The sequence below is a fragment of the Aphelocoma coerulescens genome, chromosome 5, assembly GCF_041296385.1.
Source record: "Aphelocoma coerulescens isolate FSJ_1873_10779 chromosome 5, UR_Acoe_1.0, whole genome shotgun sequence".
Lineage (NCBI taxonomy): Eukaryota > Metazoa > Chordata > Aves > Passeriformes > Corvidae > Aphelocoma > Aphelocoma coerulescens.
Genome location: NC_091019.1, coordinates 58,069,017 through 58,091,065, shown reverse-complemented (window position 1 = coordinate 58,091,065; position 22,049 = coordinate 58,069,017). Strand labels below are relative to the sequence as shown.

The 22,049-nt window shown below is 37.5% G+C and overlaps 1 protein-coding gene across 6 annotated transcripts in view; it reads right to left on the bottom strand.

Annotated features, from left to right (window-relative positions):
* The window catches only part of KLC1 (kinesin light chain 1), a 48,206-nt gene that overhangs the window by 20,815 nt on the left and 5,342 nt on the right, over positions 1-22,049 (bottom strand). For all 6 annotated transcript variants that reach the window (XM_069018370.1, XM_069018372.1, XM_069018371.1 and 3 more), the window contains exons 2-9: positions 10,026-10,287; positions 6,619-6,849; positions 4,535-4,613; positions 2,464-2,689; positions 1,841-1,928; positions 1,078-1,179; positions 277-450; positions 36-135 (exon numbers count right to left, since the gene is read on the bottom strand). In XM_069018370.1, the coding sequence (XP_068874471.1) occupies positions 36-135; positions 277-450; positions 1,078-1,179; positions 1,841-1,928; positions 2,464-2,689; positions 4,535-4,613; positions 6,619-6,849; positions 10,026-10,286 (1,261 nt within the window). In that variant the 5' untranslated portion in view covers position 10,287. The remainder of the gene's footprint in view (positions 1-35; positions 136-276; positions 451-1,077; positions 1,180-1,840; positions 1,929-2,463; positions 2,690-4,534; positions 4,614-6,618; positions 6,850-10,025; positions 10,288-22,049) is intronic.

Sequence of the window (22,049 nt, the reverse complement as noted above, 5' to 3'; positions counted from 1 at the left end):
AACATAAATTCAAATCTAGGGACTCCGTTTCTTACCATCTACAGAGCCAAACTCCCGTTCATGAGCACGAGTAAGAATCTCTTTGTACAAGGTTTCCGCTTGCTTAAACTTGCCCTGTTTTAGATAGCAGGATGCCTAAAAACAAAATACCCCCCAAAAGTTATCAGCATAGTGATATATTTATCTTTATAAATAAGAAATACAATACATGGTGGATAAAAGTGCATTTCAATTAATGAGAAATCTTGTCTCAGATCTACTTTGGGAAAGGCTTACCAGATTGTTCTTTGTTTTTGCAACATTTGGATCATCTGGTCCCAGCTTAGTTTGGTAGATTTCAAGTGCCCTCTGATAGTAATATTCAACCTCCTCATATTTACCCTGGTTCTGGCATAGCAAAGCCAAGTTATTTAATTGCTTGGCAACATCAGGGTGATCTTTCCCCAGAACCTGAAAATGAAATACACTGTACTAAAACATTCTGTAATCCTCAAGTCAGGGTTTAGAAATAAGTATTGTAGAAACATCCTGTTAGTTTTACTCCTCCTCAATTCAACATGGGGATGACAAAAGCAAAAGCTGCATTTGAAAGATATGAAAATGATTCAATTCTATTGCAAACTGAGAATGATGAAGAGCAATCCATAAGAGGAACAAAGTAGTAAAACAACATTATATGGAGAGTACTACATAAACCTGAAGATGCAGTCTCATGGACTAAAATAAATATTCACATAGAGAATAATCAACTTAAAATTTTTAACTAAGTTTCATTTTTTAATTCCAATGCTCTTGTCAAACCAAAGACTATTTAGCTATCACAGGGGAAGGTAAAAGGTAAAGAAGGTTACTCACAAAATACAGAATTTAGCATATATCCAGAGTGCTCCAGCAATTCCGTAGCACTACTGGAATTTCCCACTGTTTTGAATTTCAGACACTCCTAACTACTAGGCACTGTTAACTCCAAGGTTTATCTGGAAGATCTACCCAACCAAAACATAAAAAAAGTAAGTGTTTAACTTTGCCTTCTCCTTGAAAAAGTCCCTTCAGAGCCACTGTATTTGTCACTCATACCTTTTCTCTGATTTCCAGAGCTCGCTTACACAACGGTTCCGCTTCTTTGTACTTCCCCCGTTTACCATAGAGTACTGCAAGATTGTTAAGAGTTGCTGCCACCTGTCAACAGCAGAGAAACATTAATTACACTGAAAACTGCTGATACAAAGACTTGACCAATGAACACACCTGCAAGGCATTGATGTTTCCAAATTTTCCATGCAGGGTAGACCTCTTGAAATTTTCAAGTGAAGAAATTATTATTATTAAATGCATACATACACAACAGAGGAAAGAAAAACCTAAATCATTAAATAATTTTGCTTCATTCGTGGAAATGTCATTTAGTGCACACATCTTCACATGTTCTTCTCTTACAAAGGTACCTCTCACATGTATACTTTGAGTTCTCCTGCATCCCACAAGGCTACAAAAGTATCACATGAATTTTACGAAAGCTTGATTTACGTTTCATTTACAAGCAGCAGTAAACCAAATCAGAAGTGCCCCTTCAATCTGAGTATAATAAAGTGATTTGAGTAAGCAAAATAAAATCTTTCTTCACAAACCGATTTCCCATAGAAAATCCAGGCAATCCAAAATCAAGTAAAGGCAAATTATTTATGGTGAAACAGCACTGAATATAATGTGGCCTCCTACCTGTACTGTTTAAAGACAAGCCAGGTCTTAAAACCTTTCCTGTTGAGTTTGATATTAGAATTAGTTGAAAAAAAGCTCAGTGAAAAACAAACTAAAATTATGATACTGTATGTATACAAACCGCTGGATGATCTTTGCCCAAAGTCTTTTCACGGATGGCCAAGGCATCATTCAGGAGATTTGCTGCATCTTTGTATTTGTTCTGGTCTCTGAATTGTAAAGAGATATAATTAATACTGGGGATTCAGGAACAAAAAATCATAACAATTAGGATGACTTCACTACTGACATGAAGATGCTACTACAAAAGAATAATAATTGAGAATATATTCATAAATTAGGAAGTAAAACCCTGAAGCCTCTAACTGTAAATAGTTTGCTAGTTGAGGACTGTACTGAGCATGTTCTATTTCTACATTAATGTCCAATTTCTACCTCTAGATTATCTTGAAGTGGGTAATCAAGACATGCCCCTTCAGTACACAAAAAAAACCCTATCAAAATCAGCTCCATTCCCAAAGCAAAGGCATAGGCTTTTGGGACAGCAGCTTGTTTGACTTCTAAGTACAGGCAGACACACAAGTATTTTAGGACCCTCTTGAGAGTTTTAATAATAATTTAAGAAGGAAAATAAATTTAATGGAAAATGGAACAGGGAAAAAATTCTAATCTTGAACATTATAAGGTTGTAGCCAAATACGAAGTATTTATTTCACGGGTATTTATCTGTGCCAGTATACAAACCTGTACACCAAAGCAAGTATGTTCAACATAGTGGCAACATCAGGATGGTCATGACCTGAAGTCTTCTCCAGATCTTCAAGAGCTTGTTTACAGAGAGGTACAGCAACCTCATATCTACCTTGGGAAGCATACTGGATAACAAGATTATGTAGGGTCCGTAATCTTGCTGGAATTTCATAGCCACCTTGTTGGGCAGCAGCTGCTGCACTGCTATGCTGCTGTTGAACTGAAAGAAATGCACAAAATTTCAATTTGTATGAAAGATGACTGTACATAAAACATCTCATGTGAGTGCTCAGTGGCACAGAATGAGACTCACTGAATTTTATTTCTTCTATACACAGAATTAGCATTAGAACTTCACAGCAGTCAGGCTGTCTTGAACAGAGACAGTGGAAATACGACTGTTTTATTCCTCATATCCGGTCCAGTATTGTATTACTATTACTTTTACAATTCTAGTAGCTCAAAGGGCCAAATGTAATAAACTAATGAAGAAAGTAGGAAACTATTTCAGCTCAGCAAACCATTAACATTCTCAAGATTATATCATAGTTTTGCACTCACAAATATCCCTGTTTCCATATGGAAAGGAACACTAACATAGACAAGCTGAATACTTGCAGGAAAACTTTTTCCTTTATTCCCCTTCTCTAAACATACTTTTTTTTTTTTTTGTTTCCTATACCCAGGAGCACTTAAGGTTAGCACATAAAGGATTGAAACACCTTGGATGCCAGAAATAACAGCTGCAAGACAAAAGGCTGAGTCAAAGCCAACCTCTGAGTTTTACTAACCCTCAGGCTTAGCCACTTATTTTACAGTAGCTCTTTAACTTTTGGATATTGCAACCCTCACTCTCTCTCTCCCCAAAACAATTTACTACCCCTTTTCTCTCCACCTGGTCAATTTCTGAGATTTAGAAAATTCCCTCTAACTCCTTTTCATTAAACTCTGGAGAACACACAAGGTAAGGGCTCCAGCCAAGAGCCCGACTTTATTCTCTCCTTCGTATTAAGCAAAAACCACGGAAGGTGGGAGCATTTTTACATCACTGGAATCACACAAGTCCAAGCCTATACCCAGAGTCACTGTCTGCCAAAGCACTGAAGCATTTCAGCATTATTTTAGAAGGTCAGAGAAATCACTGACATGTCAACTTTGTCTTTTGCAAAGCAAAGTAAGGGAGCCTGGCCTCTCAACCTTCCTACTACAAAATTCTAGGGAAGCAAGGATGAGCTAGGAAGGAATTCATAATCAACACTGACCTACTGTAAACTCTTCAAGCCTTCCTTACAGTGCTGGCTATGGATAGCTTTACTATGCTGTCAAGAATGTAGTGTACCTTATGTGCAAGCCCATAAAGGAAATTTGAAACTGCTAGTTGCAAAGGTGGGTCCCTTCAGACATTTTCCCTGAAGTCATTTGCCTGGTAAGAACTATTCTGCTCCCAGCACACTGCACTGACTCTACAACATCAGTATGTTCCATGTTTACACACGTAAAAAAAGCACATTTCACTTAGCAAGGCTTATCTATTAATAGCTTTTTTCAATCACACTACCAAACCTCTACCTCAAGCTTCACTTCATATTCCTCAGTCCTTCTCACCTGAAGACAAATAATACTTCCACAATTAGTATCAAAACTAATGCAGACAACCTTAGCAAAGGACAAAAGACCATATGAAAAAGATTTCATATTGAAACCTGCCACAAAAATCCTAGATCATTAAAAAGGTCATTAACAGAATTCACCATCTGGTCAGAATCTGCCTCAGTTACTTGCAACTAACCATTCTGAGGCCCAAAAGAAGGATAACAGGGCAAATTCTGAATTTAAGTCAGTCTGAAGAACTTTCCAGCAGCTAGTACACTCTCTTTAAAAACCTAGGCCCCAGTTCTGTACATACCAACATATAGAATGTATATCAATGATTGGATTCCTTAATCTAGCAGAGGCATTCATCACTCCAGCTGTGTCCCAGAGGACCCCAAGCATTTTTGTAAAGAACATCTTTATATTCTGCCCTGCAGAAACACCCCAACAGTGTAATCTGAAGTACACTTACTTCCTTGTCCTTGGTCATCTTCATCATTGGGAAATAGATCATCCAAGGGCTCTTTGGTGGAATCCGTATCTTTATCCTCCTACAGAACAACCCCAAACCCAACAAATTAAATCTAAAGCATAGAGGACAGTCCAGTTAAACAGCAATGTTAAAGAAAAACTACACAATTCAGAATTGAGAAGAATAACATTTCTCACTGAAGTTTTATAAAGGTCCTATATTTAAAAGTATTTACACACTCTGCCCCAAAACAATACAGGACACCTTCAGAAGGGCCAGGAATAGAAATGAGGTCCCCTAGATTTCAGTCTCAATTTAAGCACTCAAGAACACATCTGCTATTCTCGCAGAGGCATCAGATCTGATGAAAGTACCCAGTGAAGAGTAAGCACTACTCAGTACAGAATTGTCCATGGTACTTTCCTTTAGTCATAAATGCAGTTATAGCTGGGCAAGGGAGAAGAATAACTGAGGAGACCTAAATTTCTCAGTACTCAGCTTCTGTACAAATAGTAAGATTTGGTAATTATAATCTGTAAGGCTCAAAAATTAAAAAATAAAACAAAACAAAAAAAGAACACTTGAAAGGAAGTTCATTTCCAGTAGTCCCATCTGGAACTGTATTAATTTCTGCACAATCCATCAGTGTACATTGATTTTAAGCAACCAAAGATCATTTCAAATGTAAAACAAAGAGACAGATCATCCCTCAGTCCTGTTTCCTAAATGGTGAGCCTAAACAATATAAATAATTGAAGTTCTCAGAAATTACGAGCTCAGTAAGGAGAAAACCCAGAGCCAGAACACACTTTTCTGGCTCTTCATCCAACACCTTTTTCCAGATGAGAAAAAACCAACTGCTGCTGCTGGCATTCAAATTTAATGATGGCAGAGCAGGGGCACTCCAAAACTAACAAATTGATGGGATAGATCTCAGATGGGAAGTTCATAATTTTAAGTGTTGATTCCAACCTCATACTGAGTCTATACAACTATTTCAAAGGCTAGAAACAGAGACTGTCCATATGGTTAGTAAAATTATAGACATGCTTAGCTTACTTGGACTCTATTTGTTAATTAAACTTCAAATAATGGAGATATTTAATCCATCTGCAGATTACAGATTGACAATATAGCACATCCAAATCCCAATATTCCCTCCTTCTGCCCCTTTTCTGAACAGGCTTCACTGGCAAATTCATCTACAAATACCAAATCATGGAACAGCACTGAAAAATTCCGGGTGTAATTGACCAAAATAACTCTCACTATGTACAATATGCTAAAAAGGATTAGTCAAGCAGTCAGTTAAGCATGACTAAATCACAGTAATTTTCAACCATTAGAATTGCTGAAATAAGTAGTTATGAAAAACTTCTCTTTCCAAGACACCACTGAGAAGGTCTGAACACACAAAATGAGATGCTTCTCTATAGTGCCACCTAACCTGAGGAAGCAATTACAAAAAGAAGGGCAAATAAATCAGAAGGCTTTTAAAGTAATAACTTCCTTCTGTAAAGTTGTGCCCATTTTCTCTCTGAATCCAAGAATACATAACACAATGGGCTTGTAAACATGCAGATCATCACAATGTCTGGCAGATAGTCCTGAAAGAGGAATCAATAACATCCTTGTGTAAACTCAACCGATTCAAAAGCTATACACTGATTTCACTAGAGAAAAATTAAGTATTTTTCCTGCAGTCAAAATAAGCCAAGTCCTCTGGGTACTTAAAATCTCTCACAGCTTAGATCTCACTTAACAGCTGAGTTTATAGAACTGAGATTTTTGCTTTGGTCCAGTTCTTCACACTTTTAAGTTTACAGGATACTAAATGAGTATTTATCAGTTTTGTTCCTCATGTATCTTATTATCTGCAGACAGTAAAATATATACTCTCTTAAAATAAGAATGAGCTCCCAGAATCATTCTGCAAACTATGTGACACTAGTACAAGGCAGTATTTTAAGGACAAATATATGTTAGGGACAAATAAAATGTATCTTTTATTTCTTGTTAAATAGGCAGATTACAACACATGTAAATGTAGGGTGCTTTTACTGTTTTACAATACAGGTACTTACTGATGGTGAAATATCATCATCATATTTTTTTAATTGATTCATGAATTCTAGATGTTTCTTTTCTTCCTCCAGCTGAGCTACAGACTGCTCACTTTTCTGTAGTTTCTGCTGTGTGTTGGCCAGTTCATCCCGTAGCCACTGATTTTCCTGGCATAGCCGGCGAACCTGAGCCCGCAATTTCTGCTTCTCTGATTCCACTGCATTTAAGTGATTTGACAAGGCCATCATTACCTGAAAAAGCAGAATGTGTCACATAACATACTTCCCTGAGAATGCAGGCTGTACATAACATACAAGGTTTTCATTTTTTAAACCTATGTCAGCTGTGAAATCTGGTAAACGTTCACATTTCTCCTCCTTTTAGATCTGGTTCTCATTTTTCCTCTAAACCTTTTTACCATTTAGAATCACAGAATGGTTTAAGTTGGAAGGGGCCTCGAAGATCATCTCTTTCCAGCACACTGCCATGGGCAGGGACACCTTCCACTAGATCAGGATGCACAAAGCCCCATCCAACCTGGCCTTGAACACTTCCAGGGACGGGGTACCTGTTCCACTACTTCACCACCCTCATAGGGAAGAATTTCTTCCCAAATACAATCTAAAACTACTGTCTTTCAGTTTGAAGCCATTCTGCCTTGTCTTATCACTACATGATCTTTGAAAAGTCCCTCTCCAGCTCTCTTGTAACCCCTTTTAGCCCTGGAAGGGGCTCTAAGGTCTCCCCAGAGCCTTCTCTTCTCCTCTTCTCCACCTCTTTCAGCCTCTCTCTCCAGAGCAGAGGTGCTTCAGCCCCCTGATCATCTTCATGTGCCTCCTTGGGACCTGCTCCAACAGGTCCTTCCTTTGCTGGGGTCCCAGCCTAGAGGAACTCTCTACTAATGACTGTTTTCCATGATGCTATCAGAAGTTAAAATTGTTTCAGAATTCCCTGAAGATTAAATATAATCTTAAAATACATAAAAAACTTGAACTAGGTTACTGAACTGGAAATCTTTGTTCCACTAACATGAAATGGAGCAGTAATACTTTTAACTTGCAGGATCACAAAAATAACCTAAGAACTAACAAGGAGTTCTAATTTAGCACCTTCCAGACAAAAAAAGGATTTGTATACATGCTTATAGTTCCCAAAGATGAACACCTCAGCATAATGATAATACTTCAAAGGGACGCTTATACGACTGAGATCTGAATGTGCAACTGAACAAACAATTTATAGATGCACTTCATATTATTAATCATAAGCCTGGGTGTGCAGACATTCAAACACAGTCACACATTAAGGACAAAAAATAGAACACCCATAAAAGCAGCTTGCTTGGACTAGGGCTATTTTTGCTGAGCAGAGTTAAATGAAAAAGGAGCTTATTAAGTGAAAGCCAAACACTACCAGCAGAAGATATTCTCCCTTCACTGTTTATGCAATCTCCCACTGACACATGTAGAACACCTGGCAGCAGTCCCAGGAAGCACACCTTGCAATAATGGACCACTGGTGAGAATACACAGCTTTTAGATCAGTTAGACATCCCCAAGTTACTCGTATTTCATCTCATCAATTTCATGCTTTTTTTTAAAATTAAAGTTATCTTTAAGTGGTTTTAAATTAAGTATTTCATGTGAAACAGATGGTGTCCTTAGCTGAAATTTCAGGTGTCAAAATATTCATTAAGCCTTCAGAATTTTTCCTATAAAGGTAAGGAAAACTCCAGGTGTAATTTCCTAATACCAGTCCAAAGCTACACATTTCAGCACCTACCTATTTACATATTAAAAATTGTTTTAATACTTTTAATTACTTGGTCGATTCAAACAGTGGTGTTTATATAATGAGAAAGCATATTTAAGAAAACTGTGATAATAGGATCAACGTATTCAAACACTGAACAAGGTACAATGGCAAATTAAAATCTTTTGTCATCTTACTTGCTAGAATTAACTGAAAGAAAAGTCTGATTACTTCTTCAGCAAAGTTAGTTTCATTTTCATGGAAATAACACAACACCAGCCCTACGTGCATGCCACAAAAAACATCTATTTGCATACTTTAAATTTTAAAAATAAAAAAAAAATTACTACATTGTTACAACTCAAAGCATGCAGGAAGATTAACCTTATCAGGTCTGAGAGCAGCAGTTTGAAATGTAATTGGCTTCCTAACAAAGGCAGCAAATGCAGACTTCTTGGCTCCTCACCACCTCAGTTCAAAAAGTACCATGTGAGGCAAACAAGGCAGGAACATCTGCAGCTGAGGCTCCTGATAGAGCCAGAATCAGAACTAGCTTTTCAGAGACCTAATACTATATAGAAGTTACTTGTTCACTTGCACCTCTTCTACAAACAACAATTAAAGGTTGTTTAATCACTCAACTATTGCAATTTTATCTTCTAGCCTTTTCCCCCTGTACAAGGCATCACAGTTTGTACAACATACACACTAAGGCCTGACAGTCAGTCCAGGGCTTCTACATTCCCCTGTCTGATAACCCACATTTCAGTCTCTCAGTCTCAATTCACCATGATCCAATGCACACAACTTCCAGATCACCACACAATAATAGCTTGATCCAGAGGAGAAGTCTGAGCACAGTTACAGACCAACAGAAAGCCTATTAATGTAGAACTAACTCACTGGTGTTTTCAACTCATTTGCAAATACTCCGCCATTTTACAGTGATGACTGTCACATCTCATTGTTCCAGGTTTTTGACTTAGTACAAAATACCATAAAGTTGTACTATAAATATAGTCTTGACAACCCAGTAAACATGCAACTTTTCACTCATCTTCTGCAGATGGGATCTTCATTGACTAAGAGTCCACAGAAATTAGCTCAGACTCCTCTCTTTAATGCACCAGTGAAAGTTGTTCAGATTCTGTACTCAGTTCTTAACCTTTAAAATGCCTTTAGTTTCAGTTTTGGTTTAGTAAAATGTTCAATAAACATTAGAGACTCTTAAGCTCTAAGAGCATCATGAGCTACTATAAAAAATCTGAGTCAAGGGAATATAAACATGAATTTAAGGCTACACCAGAGCTCAAAGGCTGGAGCAAATTCATTTATATGTGTGTTTGTGTGAGACCCTCCTATGCAATCATTTAGAGCTAAAATGCCACTGCTCAGCTCTTGAGCTGCTTGAACATTACCTGCCTAATGCTGTGGAAAAAATCTAAACAGAAAATGTTACTGTCTTACTGATGTTAAGTGGAGTCCAGTTAAGAGCTTCAGTACTTTAACACTGAATGCATAATTAGTTCTGTAACACAGCACGATGGACAGTAACTACCTCCATTAATTACAGTTCCTTTTGTCCTTACTACACAAGAAAAATGCAAATGTCTCAGCATATTACTAATATCTAGAGGGAAATGTCCAAAATGCTTAATTTTTACCACAACCTTACCTGTGCTTCACTAAGGCCAAGCTCCAGCATTTCCAGTGACTTTCGAATCATGTTTGATTTTTCTTCAACCAGATTAGTTTCATCATCTTTCTTCAAACATTTCAGCGTTTCAAGTAAGCTCTGTAAAATTGAATTGTGTTCATTCTTCAGTGCCTCTAGTCCATTAATCACTTGCTTAGTTTTGGCAATGATTTCATCTTGAGTAAGCTTCTCCAACTTCTCTTCTTTTAAATACACCATTGTGGACATGTTTTCATACATTCTGAAATGGAAGAATATGCTAGTTAATACAAAAGGAAAACTTAAATAAGCATATAGCTCTATAATTGAATTTTGTTTGAAAGTTTTAAACGTATATTCAGAATGCAATTATATTTGTGCACAACTTTTACAATGTTTAATGATCTGAGTTTGAGCAGTTTCAAGTTTTCCAGTTTCTATTTCCAGATTTAATATTAACACTGACTGATAAACCAAAAAACATCACATAATGAAATACAGACTACAATGTGGCATTAGAATTTGTAGCAAGTGCTGAACAACAGGGCTGCATCTCCAGGATTCTGGTTTGTGCAAAAGCAAAGTAGCTGGTGTATAAAATACATGCTATAATAAATACAGCTATTTGCAGATGCCACTGATCTGTAACTGTTAAAAAAACCCAACAAAATAGAGCTTGAAGAATTTGAAGAAATACAATCCAGCCTTCTAAAAGAGTTATCAGTCAGTCATGAGAAAAGTTACCTTTTTCCTGTAAAAAGGAAACACCATCCTCACCCTTTCCCAAGGGCTACAAAAGCCCTTATCACTATGTATTTTGAACATCACAACTACCCCCTAGGACAACTTTAATTCATTATTTTACCTCTACAGTTAAAACAGAGACATTCAATTGCCTACAGGTCTAGATGCAGCTGTTTTGATGAAGATGCAACACCTGCCTCATGCGGGAAAAAAAAGTTTGTATAGCACAACCCTTGCAGCAAGAAACATTTCACTGTGCTATTTTGTCAGTACCTAAAGCATTACATTAAGGATAGTAATTTCTGGATGTCTTTCACCACCTCTACCAAATGCAAATGAAGACCCAAAAAAGTTTAGAAACTCACATACTCCAATTACTACACATGCTGTTACTGAAGTCACAAACAAGTTTAACAATGTAAACATGCAAAGAGAAGACACACAAATCATTTGACCTGTTTTATATGTCACCAGAAAAATGTTCTATAATGAAAATAAAGACTTGAGGAATTACTCCTCTATACCTCAGGTATTTAAATCTTTGAATGAACACAGAAGTATAAGTCAGAATAAAATAGGAAAGACTTTTCAAAAGTAATAAATTATGACATCTATGTGAAGACACCTGGGTAAGCACTGATAAACTAACATTTAAAATTAATTAAAACAGTATTAAAACTTTGTACTACAGAAGCAAGTCTAATTTTAGAAGAAAGCAAAAAAAATTAGAACCACTTAAATCCTGAATCAGAACTGCTGTAAGAACGTGCATATATGCACATCATGACAACAGCCAAAGGATGTGCTCTTATGCTTTTGTATTACGTTAAAAATAAAAGGTTGCTCTTTCTTCCTATACTCTTCCTATACTTCTTTCTTCCTGTACTCAAATTACTCTCTCTGTTATGATCTCCTGCAGTGCTGTATCCAAAAGGCATATCCACGTTACCACAAAAAAACTGTATGACACTGGTTTATTTTGTAATAATTGTCTGAAAACAGATAATTTGGGGAAGTGTGAACTTGGTTTTACCCAGATTTAATATAATAACTTCATAGTCACAAAATATTAATATGGAACATACAAATCTGTATAAAGCCACTCATCTAGCATGGCATAAGAAATCAACCCATGAAAACCCAATGACGAGAATGATATTTATACATTTTCCCTTTATAACCTGAGAACTATTACCCAGAATGCTTAAAAAGACAGTTTTAAAGTACAGACTCTCTGAAGTTGTGTAGAAAAATGAACTGCAATTTAATGTGGGCCAAATTTGTAAATGAATGCTTCTAACACACAGTCATATAAGAAATGGTTATGGATTATGCTAACTTCAGCACACAACTCAACCCTAATTACCCTTGGCACACTTTCACAGCCTCAATTAACAATTTCCATCCTGAATGCAAAGAACTGAACCTTTGATTAAAAGGAAATAAAACCAGCAGAGATATCTAATGAAGTGACCATTTGTGTATCTTATGGAAATTCCTCCTGCATGCCTCAGTATTCTGCCATTCTAGAGCAAAGATGAAAAGCAGGTGTTTGCAAACACATATGTAATGCACGTATAGATGATAGTTTTAAAAAAATTACACATCTGAAACACCTCAGTAGAAATAAAGTTAATTCTAAGTGATGAATACAGATAAATTAACACCTATAAATTAACAGACAAATTAGATAAACAGGCCCATAGCTCTGGCTGAATACAATGAAGCTCCAACTAATGAATGGCTAAGATAGCACAGCAGCTTTTGAAGAGAGGAAAAGCAGGTTTAAACATGATGGGGCAAAAACATATTTCAAACCATCCCAGCAGCAGACCTGCTTTATGAACACATGCCTCCTGTCTCAATCCAGTGTGCCAGATTTTTTAGCTGCCTCATTCCAACCCAAATGTAGCTAAAAGCTTCCACTGCCTCTACACTACCAGTGCAAGGAACCTACCGGAGCTGGAGCCAAGCCAAAAGCTGCATCAAGACACAGACTGACCTGAAGGTCCTTGCAGCCTGGGAGAGGGATTCTCAAGTCTCCTCTAGTGAACACTTTTAGAATCCCAATTTCTCCCACTGACAGGAAAGGAATAAATCTTTTGGGATAAGTTTTGTGGGGTGTCTGTTGCTGTTCAACATTTTATAGATTGTGCTTGGGAGAATAATTTAGAAAACAGGAGGATAACAAACATAATTTGTCCTGCTATCAGATCTGACTCTTTGTAGGAGCAAAATTAATGAATAAATATCTATTAGCCTTTAAGAGCAGTGTGGAGGTGCGGTGCTATTTCCATGATTTTTTAAAGATGTATTTTACAAAAGATCATTACCTGTTCATCACACAAGCCCATATTAGAATACATAATCATTTAATTGGGGATGGTTTTGAAAAGGGAAAGGACTCGGATTCAATCATCCCTGTGGGTCCCTTCCAACTCAGCATATTCTGTGATTCTGTAAATTAGATTTGAATGCCCTGAGGCAGCAAACCCCACACAGGATGCAAAAATAGTGTTTGTATGCAGGATGTATACAGGGGAAAGAAGACAAAACCTACCCAACCTTTCTACTGTCACTTTTCAAAAAATGTTAACTCTTTCTTCCTATACATTTTCCCTACAGAAAAAAAGGGTGCAGGCAAGGGTGTCTTAAACTCCTTAAGTTTTGTCCTGCACTTTCCACTGCACTGCAAATTTTACCTGTTGTAGAGCAGGAATTCTAGATTCAAATACTAGTTTTTAACTTGGGTGTACAACTGAAAACGAAAGAATTAAGATGCACAAAGGTTTGTGTGTTAAACAGAATTTTGGATGAGGAAAAAAAATGCAATGCAGACAGAGTTACAGACTCACCAGCTGGCTTAAAAAAATTACCTATTTTATTAAGCATTTGTCTGTGTAGATCTTGAGTATTACCTTCCTTGTTTTCAACAATACAGACTATGCTAAAGTACAAAAGTCACTTAATGCTTTCAAACTTTTAGAAAAATCAGGTCACTGTCTTAAAACACACAAAAACTAGTTAACTTTGACAACTCAGCATAAAAATCCCAGCTATATTTTCTACTCAAGAGGTTTCCAAAACATTTTATGACATAAACTCAAAACAGAGAAATGGACTGAGAATAGCAAGAGTCTGAACCAAAGAAAGCAGAAAGAAAGCAAAGCCGAGTCTTTCAGTCATGTAACCACTGGGATAATCTGCTCATATACAAACAACTTAAGAGGCTGTTATCTTTAATCACTTTAAGTATTCTGTTATACATAAAACTTTCAAACCAGCTACACTAGTAATGCTGACATCACAAATTTGTGCCTAAATTCTCCCACAGACATACATGCATCACTGCCAGCTACCTAAGCTCTCCAGCTCATATTTAAAGATCTCTTAAAGAGCTTTTCCTACTCAGCTGCTGTTAAAGAAAAGTCATTTTCCTGCAGATCATCTCAAAATATTCTTGAGCCAAAACATATATGAATCCCTCTTTGCATAGGAAAACTTACCGAGGAAGAGTTTTATTCTAAAAAAACCCAGGAGATTTTTTTTTCCTTGACTAAAGATTAGCGTGGATCCTAAAAACAAATAAATAAAACCATTCTAAACTTTTCTTCCTTGTTATGAATCCCTAAGGACTCCCCCTCTCTGTACTGGTATTTTTATTATTTAATGAGTTTCAAGTACTAAAAGCTTGGAAGATAAATTTTTAATGTATCTAGGGTCTGATCATTATTGTTTCAAAATACAATTTTAAATAAATAAATTTTAAAAACCCTCGAAGTCTAAACTGCTTTGTCAAGCCAAATTCTCCCTAAACTTTTTCTCTGAATATACAGCTAACAGGCAGCAGAGCTGAAAATGAAGGAAAAATGTGTTTGCATATAAAAAAGAGTAAATCATCTTCCCAACAGTAAAAGTTGCTACAAGACTGGCTCAAGCCATACCTGGGGCCTCTGTCACCTAAATGCATTGCCAATTCCACAGAGTTATGGTGGAAAGTTATACTTATTTGAGCTTTTTGTATCTCTAATAGGGGCCTATCAGTTCACTGTTTCCTAACAATAATCAGTCTATTCAGGGCTTTTAACCCTAATTTCACTCTTAGTTCCTCCTTAATTAAATGGCAAGGCTCAGCATCCTACATCCGCCATGTACTTGTTTCAGTTTTGTGTGAGCTGCAAATTACAAGTCATTAATTCCCTGCTCAGAGCAAGAACAGGTCTCATTACATCATGTAAGGCATCATCTTCAAATACTACGAGCTGCTTTAACTGCTAATCTTCATAATGTGGAAAACTGCCTTCTCCAAGCAATCCTCAAAACATCACAGGCTGTCCAAGCACGAAAAGAAACTCAGCAACAAAGGCAGAAGATGAAAAACAGTTTGGGAAGGACTGAGTAGTGTGTCAAACACTGCATTAGCCGCACCCCTCCCGCAGACAGCTCAGCGACAGCAGAAATTACAAGGATGAATCACTCACGGATGCCTTTCATACGCTGAGAAAGGTTTTTGTAAAAGCACTCAGATAACAAACACTCTAGTTTGACTGTATTACTGTTATGGTTTACAGTCAGAAATTTCAAAGTCTGAAAGAACAGTGATTACCTGTTTTTTGAATTTGTTACATTTCTCTTTAGCTGTGAGACTATTTCTGCTGTCACAAGTCATACTCCCACAAGGAATATTTATAATCTTTACCTTTTTGTTTGATTTGCCTTCCTTTTAGTTAAAATGATCCCTTATACTCAGGAATTTTATTCCATTACATGATCTCTGAACTCCCAAAGGAAAGTAGCTTTTCCCTCTTGACATATTCAGGACTGCAGCTTTCCCGTCAGTGCCAGTCATCACTCTTCTCATCATCTATATTTGAATCCGTACAGAATAGAAAATCTGGAACTGCACCTGCAAACAGTGTCCTGGTGGAGGTCAGACTTAAGGCACACTCGCTGACCCAGTTCTATAAACAGAACACTGCTGCACTTCTGCACTGCCTCAGGTTTCCAAATGCGTGAGCTCACAAAGCACCTTCACCATGCAGCACACAGGTACAGAGCTACCTTAAAAATAACTCGGTGAGGACAATTAGCAGCACATACTGGAGGCTGTAAATCACTGACCAGAAGCAGGTAAGAGGATGGAGTTGCACATGATCTAACGACCAATATTAAGCTACAGAGAAACTCCCCCTCTCCAAGGGGAGTCACTTTTCTACCAACTTCCAGGTAGTAAACATCTGAATTTAAGAAAAATCTTACTGTGCTTCTCCTGCCAGCCTTCAACTAGAAGCTAGCCCTAAATGTAGAAGTCTGCCCTACCACATGGTTTAAAGTGAAGGTATGCTAGGTAAATGCTGTAAAAAGGACATCTGTAGTCCTTTAATGTCAAGGGCACATATCCCAAGAAAAGCTCAGAATCACATTCATAATTTGACCTACAGCCTTAACATCACAAAATGTCTGTGTTGGTAAGTAAACTGGACAAACATTCAACCTTTGCCAAGTTTTACCATTCCTAAAGGCAAGCCCAGAGGTTTCTGAAGAAATGCACAATAAGCAAAGGACAGATTGACTAAAAGGAGTAAAACACAAACACCCCTTGAATACTGGCAGAAATTTCCACATTTCCAACAAGGCTGTTGCTTTTCTCCTATGACTGCCAGAAGCAGCCTACTCTCCACATGGCAGCAGTGGGAAGAGGCTGTATGGCCTCACGTTCTACCCCTGCACCACAGCAGCATCCATCTCTGAAAAACAGCACGTCAGGCTCTAGGAAACCCCAATGGCTACCAATAAGCCCATGCACTGCATTGATCGTGCATCACTATGTTTAAGTGAAGAGGATTATGTACTTGTTTAGCTGAAGAACACAGCCACTGTACATCTATCTTGATAAACCTTGGAATCTTTTAATGTTTGGGCCTGCTATTAAAAAAAATCATACATTTCAGGAGAAATCTTCAGATTCTTTGAAAGATGAAAAAGTTATTATGGAGAAATGCAGGCTAACAAACCATATTTGCTAAAAAAAGAGATGATAGCAAAAATAGCTCCTATAAAACCCTTAGCAGGGGTGATGCTGACAATTCTCTTTGAGAAAGCACAAGCTAAGATGATTTGCACTGCTGAGAAAGTACAAGCTATGAAGATTTGCTCAGCTGCAGAGTCCTTTGATTTAGTTTTCTGTTAGCATGCTACTTCAACACTGATGAACACTGATTCTTAGCAATCATACCTGGATACTTAAAGGTAACAAACTTAGTACAATTTGGAAATAAATACTTCTGCACATTTCAAAGACAACTGGCAAAAATGCCTTGAAATTTATTTCAACCCTCAGCCTTCCTTCTGCTCTAGCAAGCAAACTATTTTCATTAAAATTATTACTTCCTCCTGGAATAGTTAATTGAGTTAAAAATCTGTATACAGTATAAAAATATTCCATGACATAAAAGCATTCTTTAACTACACAGATTACTCTTCCTCTTAAAGAAAAGATTATGGTGTCAATCCCTTGACCGTACTGCACTGAACAAACACTAGCTACTAGCTAGCATTTCAATTATCATGATACAGCAAATCTGTATCCTTTTAACTGCAGACATTCCAGATGACCTGCCCCTCTAATTCCAAAATCTCTTTTAGACTCAAACGTATCTGGAATTCCATATTGCTGCAGGCCAAATCCCATCTTGCTCTTCCTGTTCACATACTGCAGCAGACAGAGACCCTCAGATGATGTGACTGCTCCCTACACATTATTATGCCTATCCCAATTACTCGTGTGAAAGGAATCAAGGCTAAGTTCCTTTCTTGCATATCTCACCAACTGCATTTTACCTTTCCCAAGGTCTAAAAATATAGTAATTAAAACACAGAATAGCAACATGTCCTAAAATAATTGCAGATTCTCTGAGAAGTGTTAGATCCTACAGTCTGGATGTATTGTAAGCATGTAAGAGAAAAATTCATTCTCTGTATACATTCTCAAGCCCTTCTAATATCTCAGATTTCAAATGAAACTGGATGGATATTAAGATCCTTCTATGCATTTGTTAGCACATCAATGATTACTCTTTGTCAAACCTGAAGCAAGTGCAAAAGAAATCTGACCGCCATGTGTGTGTCTAAGGCAGTTCCATAGACTCAGTCAGGAGTCCAGAGGAGCTGCACTAAAAGCCAGACTTTCAAGAAGGTACAGCTTATAAATGTTTTGTTAATTGAGGCTGCTATCATCTGTTACATGCTGGTGGTACATAACCTCCTTACTCAACATCTGAAACAGCCCTGTGGCAAGATCCAAATCCCACTCTTTTCCAGAATAATAAAACTGAACACAACCCTCTTCTCTTGTTTAGTAGTGTTGGGCCAAATCTAATGCTGATTTTTTTAATGTTAGTTACGTCCATGGAATCTCTGAAGGCAGACAGACTGCAAATCTCCAAGTCTCCTACCCCTTGGAGCAAGGGAGTTGTCTCCCTTCTGTACCACTGTTGTGTCAACAGAAACAGCGTCTGTTGGCCTCCTTCAAAGCAGGCACTTCCTTAGTTTCTGTGAGCACTAATAAACACTTCCAAGCAGCCACCAGTGGATTTTGAGAAAGGAGAGCTTTTTGCCTTCTCTAAAACACTGACACAACATACCAGTTCAGGCCACAGGGATCTGCCTTTTGCGTATGAAAACAAAGGCCCACCTCACTGGATCAATTTAACAAAATTATCATGACTCTATTAAGAGCAGTTACACAAAGACAGAATAAACTTACTTAAATGCATCAAAAGGCAGAGGTGTAATGACTTAAAAAGTAGTTATAATTACCCTTAGTTATTAAAAAGTCTTGTCACAAGAATCAAAGAGACACCAAGAAAAATCTAGGCTAACTGTTCAAAATCGTATTGTGGTTTAGTATTTTGTAGTTACAAAGACATGCTTCATAAATTATCTACTTTAAGTGGATTGAAAGGAAATTTTGACTGTATTTTTAAATAAATACTGTCAAGAGTTTGAGTAACAGATCCATCATCACTATCAAATTCCACAGTTTTTACCCTCATCATTCCAAGCATCTACATTTATTTCTGTGTGAAAATGGCACTTGGCTCTTCATGGACTGGCCACCTTATGCAACCATGTCTTCAATGAATTTTGATAAATGTCTTGATAAGGCTGGTTCTTGCTGGTGTGAGAGCCTTTGAGACTGGAATAGGGTTAGGGAACACATATACAAAATACAGCAACATCAAAAGCTACCAAGTCTTGCAATCTGAAGTTGTCAATAGTGTAGACAAAACATTTTTTCAGCTTAACTCTAGATCTTTCATTTTGAATTGTTATTTTTGGACAAGAACTGCTTTATTGACTAATCAAGGTAAGCATCCATTTATGTTATCTATTTCTCTAATCTCTAAATAGCACTTAGGTAGAAGCACAGGAATGTTCCCATCAAATCAGTCTTCCAAAATACATTAAAAACTCCATCAGCTTTCACTTACTAACATCAGATCTATTATCTTAACCAAATCTACTTTTTATAGCATACCCATAAACATCTAGAAAATGCATTCAGGAAGGGCAGAAAAGGCCACAGCTTGCCTCATACCATTGGACCTATGTGGGAAGCTCTGCTGACAATTTATTCTGAGTACTGACTACAACACTTACATGCTTGATGACATTGAAGAGAAGGGTTATTCAGACTGCAACAAGAAAAAAACCACTATTTCTTCTGCAGACATAAAAGGAACATCCACTAACATTGTTTCAGCACACAGCAGCCTTTAGGTTTAACAAATCCTTACATCTGGTTTTGAAGCTATTTAGTAGTTTACATTAAGATGCACAAACTGTGCAGAGTCTCCCTTCAAGCTTTAGGAAAAATATCTTCCTCCTGCTTATCCAGTAATTAAAAAAAAAAAAAAAAAGGCAAAACCACTAACCCAATTACCCAATTCTTGCAAAACATTTCACAAGTAAACTGTTCAGGCATAATCCTTAATATTGAGAAAGAATTAATGCTAACCAATTAAATATTACATCAAAAACGATACTTTCAATGGCAACTACCATTATGAGAAGAATACCATTATGAGAATAATTCTTTTTTTATACCTTACATATTTAAGTTTATACAAAGCACAGCAAATGATGCAGCCATCTAGAAGCAGCCACATATCACTCACCGTTTCTTATCTATGACTGCAGAAAGCTGATTTAGCTGTAAGGTTGGAAATAATTTCCTTGTTAAGTACTCCATAATCTGGAGCCCTTACTCTGATGTTCTGAACTCTTCTGGGTCAGGAGGTGCTGAGCAGTGCAGCAGGCCATAACCCAACGCTTCACAAAGGCACCTTTACATTCTGTGCACTCACACCTGAGGACCAAACCATAGTTCCAGCCCCTTCTCCAGTGATCTTTCACATTTCTGATTTATCTTAGCTGTGCTGGGCATGGGGTATCCCTTTGGGACTCCTGAAATCCTCACTGTGGTAACACCTCTCACGTGACAGTTCCCGCCACCCTGCTGCAGGACACCACTCGTCTGGTGGACTAACACAGAACAAGAGCACCGGAAAATAAACACAGAAGCTAAAAGTTTCATTTGAATATTATTTTTTAAACCATCTTGCTTGGATAATCTGTTTTGAAAGCACCCCCCCTCCTGAGGATGGCAGAACAGTGACCTCCTAAAACAACCATGCCATTAAAAGCACCATATCGTGTGCTTGCAAGCATTGTTCCATGTGCAGCCAGACTACAGGCTGCAAGACAAAAAAGGAAAAGAAAAAAAAGAAGTCAGCAAGCATATTTTCAGGCTATTTGTTTTCCTAACAAACGGGTGTGGATCAAGATTCAATGGCCACACAAAGTACAAGCAGTCACTGTAATTCAAACCTCACTGACTGCTGCTTTCAAAAATAGGCTGTGCATCTTTGCTCTCCACCTGCATTCAGCACAAATTCCAAACCCAAGAACTTTTTTCTTCAGGTAAATAATGTATTCCAACAGCAGTATTTTAAGTGTGTGCTAAAATCAACATGCAGGATATGATTTTTACTTAAAGCTCCTGGGAAAGAAATCGATACTAACTGAATAAAAAGTGCTTAAAAGCAAAGTAATCGATTCATTAATCTGCTTTTATCTGTTTTCTAAACAATGGAAAGGAGATAAAACTTAAGTAACAGCAAATTACTGTGACTCTAAGACAAAGACACCCTGTGGTGCCTCTTGTCTTTTCAAAAGGTATAGAATGGACAATAAATTCTTTAAAAACTAGGACATCTGGCTATGACACCCATAAGTACCATAACAAAACATTACATATCATCTCTGCACGATTTCTTAAGCCCTTGAGAGTGCCAACCAAGGACCAGTATCATGTGTTCCAGAATGCTACCAGACCAGAATCTTATGAAGTAGTTTTATTACATCCTCTGTCAAGCATAATTCTGCCTTACCACAGGCATAAGTCCTCAGGTTCACACACCAAATCTTCCCAAAATACATCATTCCTCAAAATTAACATGTCTTTCTGAGGATTCATTCCCTCATACCTCTAGTAAGACCTCTAGGTCACTATCATGTAAGCTAACACACTGCCAACCACCATCATGACTTCTACACCCCTCCATGTTTCGGTACAGTAATATTCATCATACTGAATGCTATGATACTGAATTGGGCTACTTACACCCAGGGAAATGGTAAATATAAACAATACCACATTCTTTTATTTTCCACACATTATTGCCTTCTACATTCAGAGGAATTTAGAGACAGAAACAGCCACTGAATCATCTGGTCTGGCTTCCTGCAAACACCAGACCATGAGCATTCATTTACTCACCAAGGCTATGGCTAGACATAGCAACCTGGCAATGCTCCACACCCAGCCATACATTTCATTCACATTCCTGTCCATAATAAATCAAAATAAAGATATGTGCCTTTTACTGGATTATTTTTCCATTGGAGGTGAGGGGACAGAAAAGAAAAAAAGGTTCAGGCCATAAACACAACCAAAATACACCTATTTCCCCAGGCTGCCATGCAGCAAGCTGTGTTGATAGAACGAGGACAGGGAACAAGCAGCAGGACTCTGGAACTACATAAACCAGCACTGAGATGGAAGAACATTTTATCTACATCCATAGAGATCAATTATATATTCCTATTCTGTCAACAGAAGCATTGTAGGAGGTTGTAGTCCCCCTCCTAGCTCAAAACTATAACCTCCCCTATGTCCTCACAGACTACCATCCCACTAGTTGCATTAATTAATTA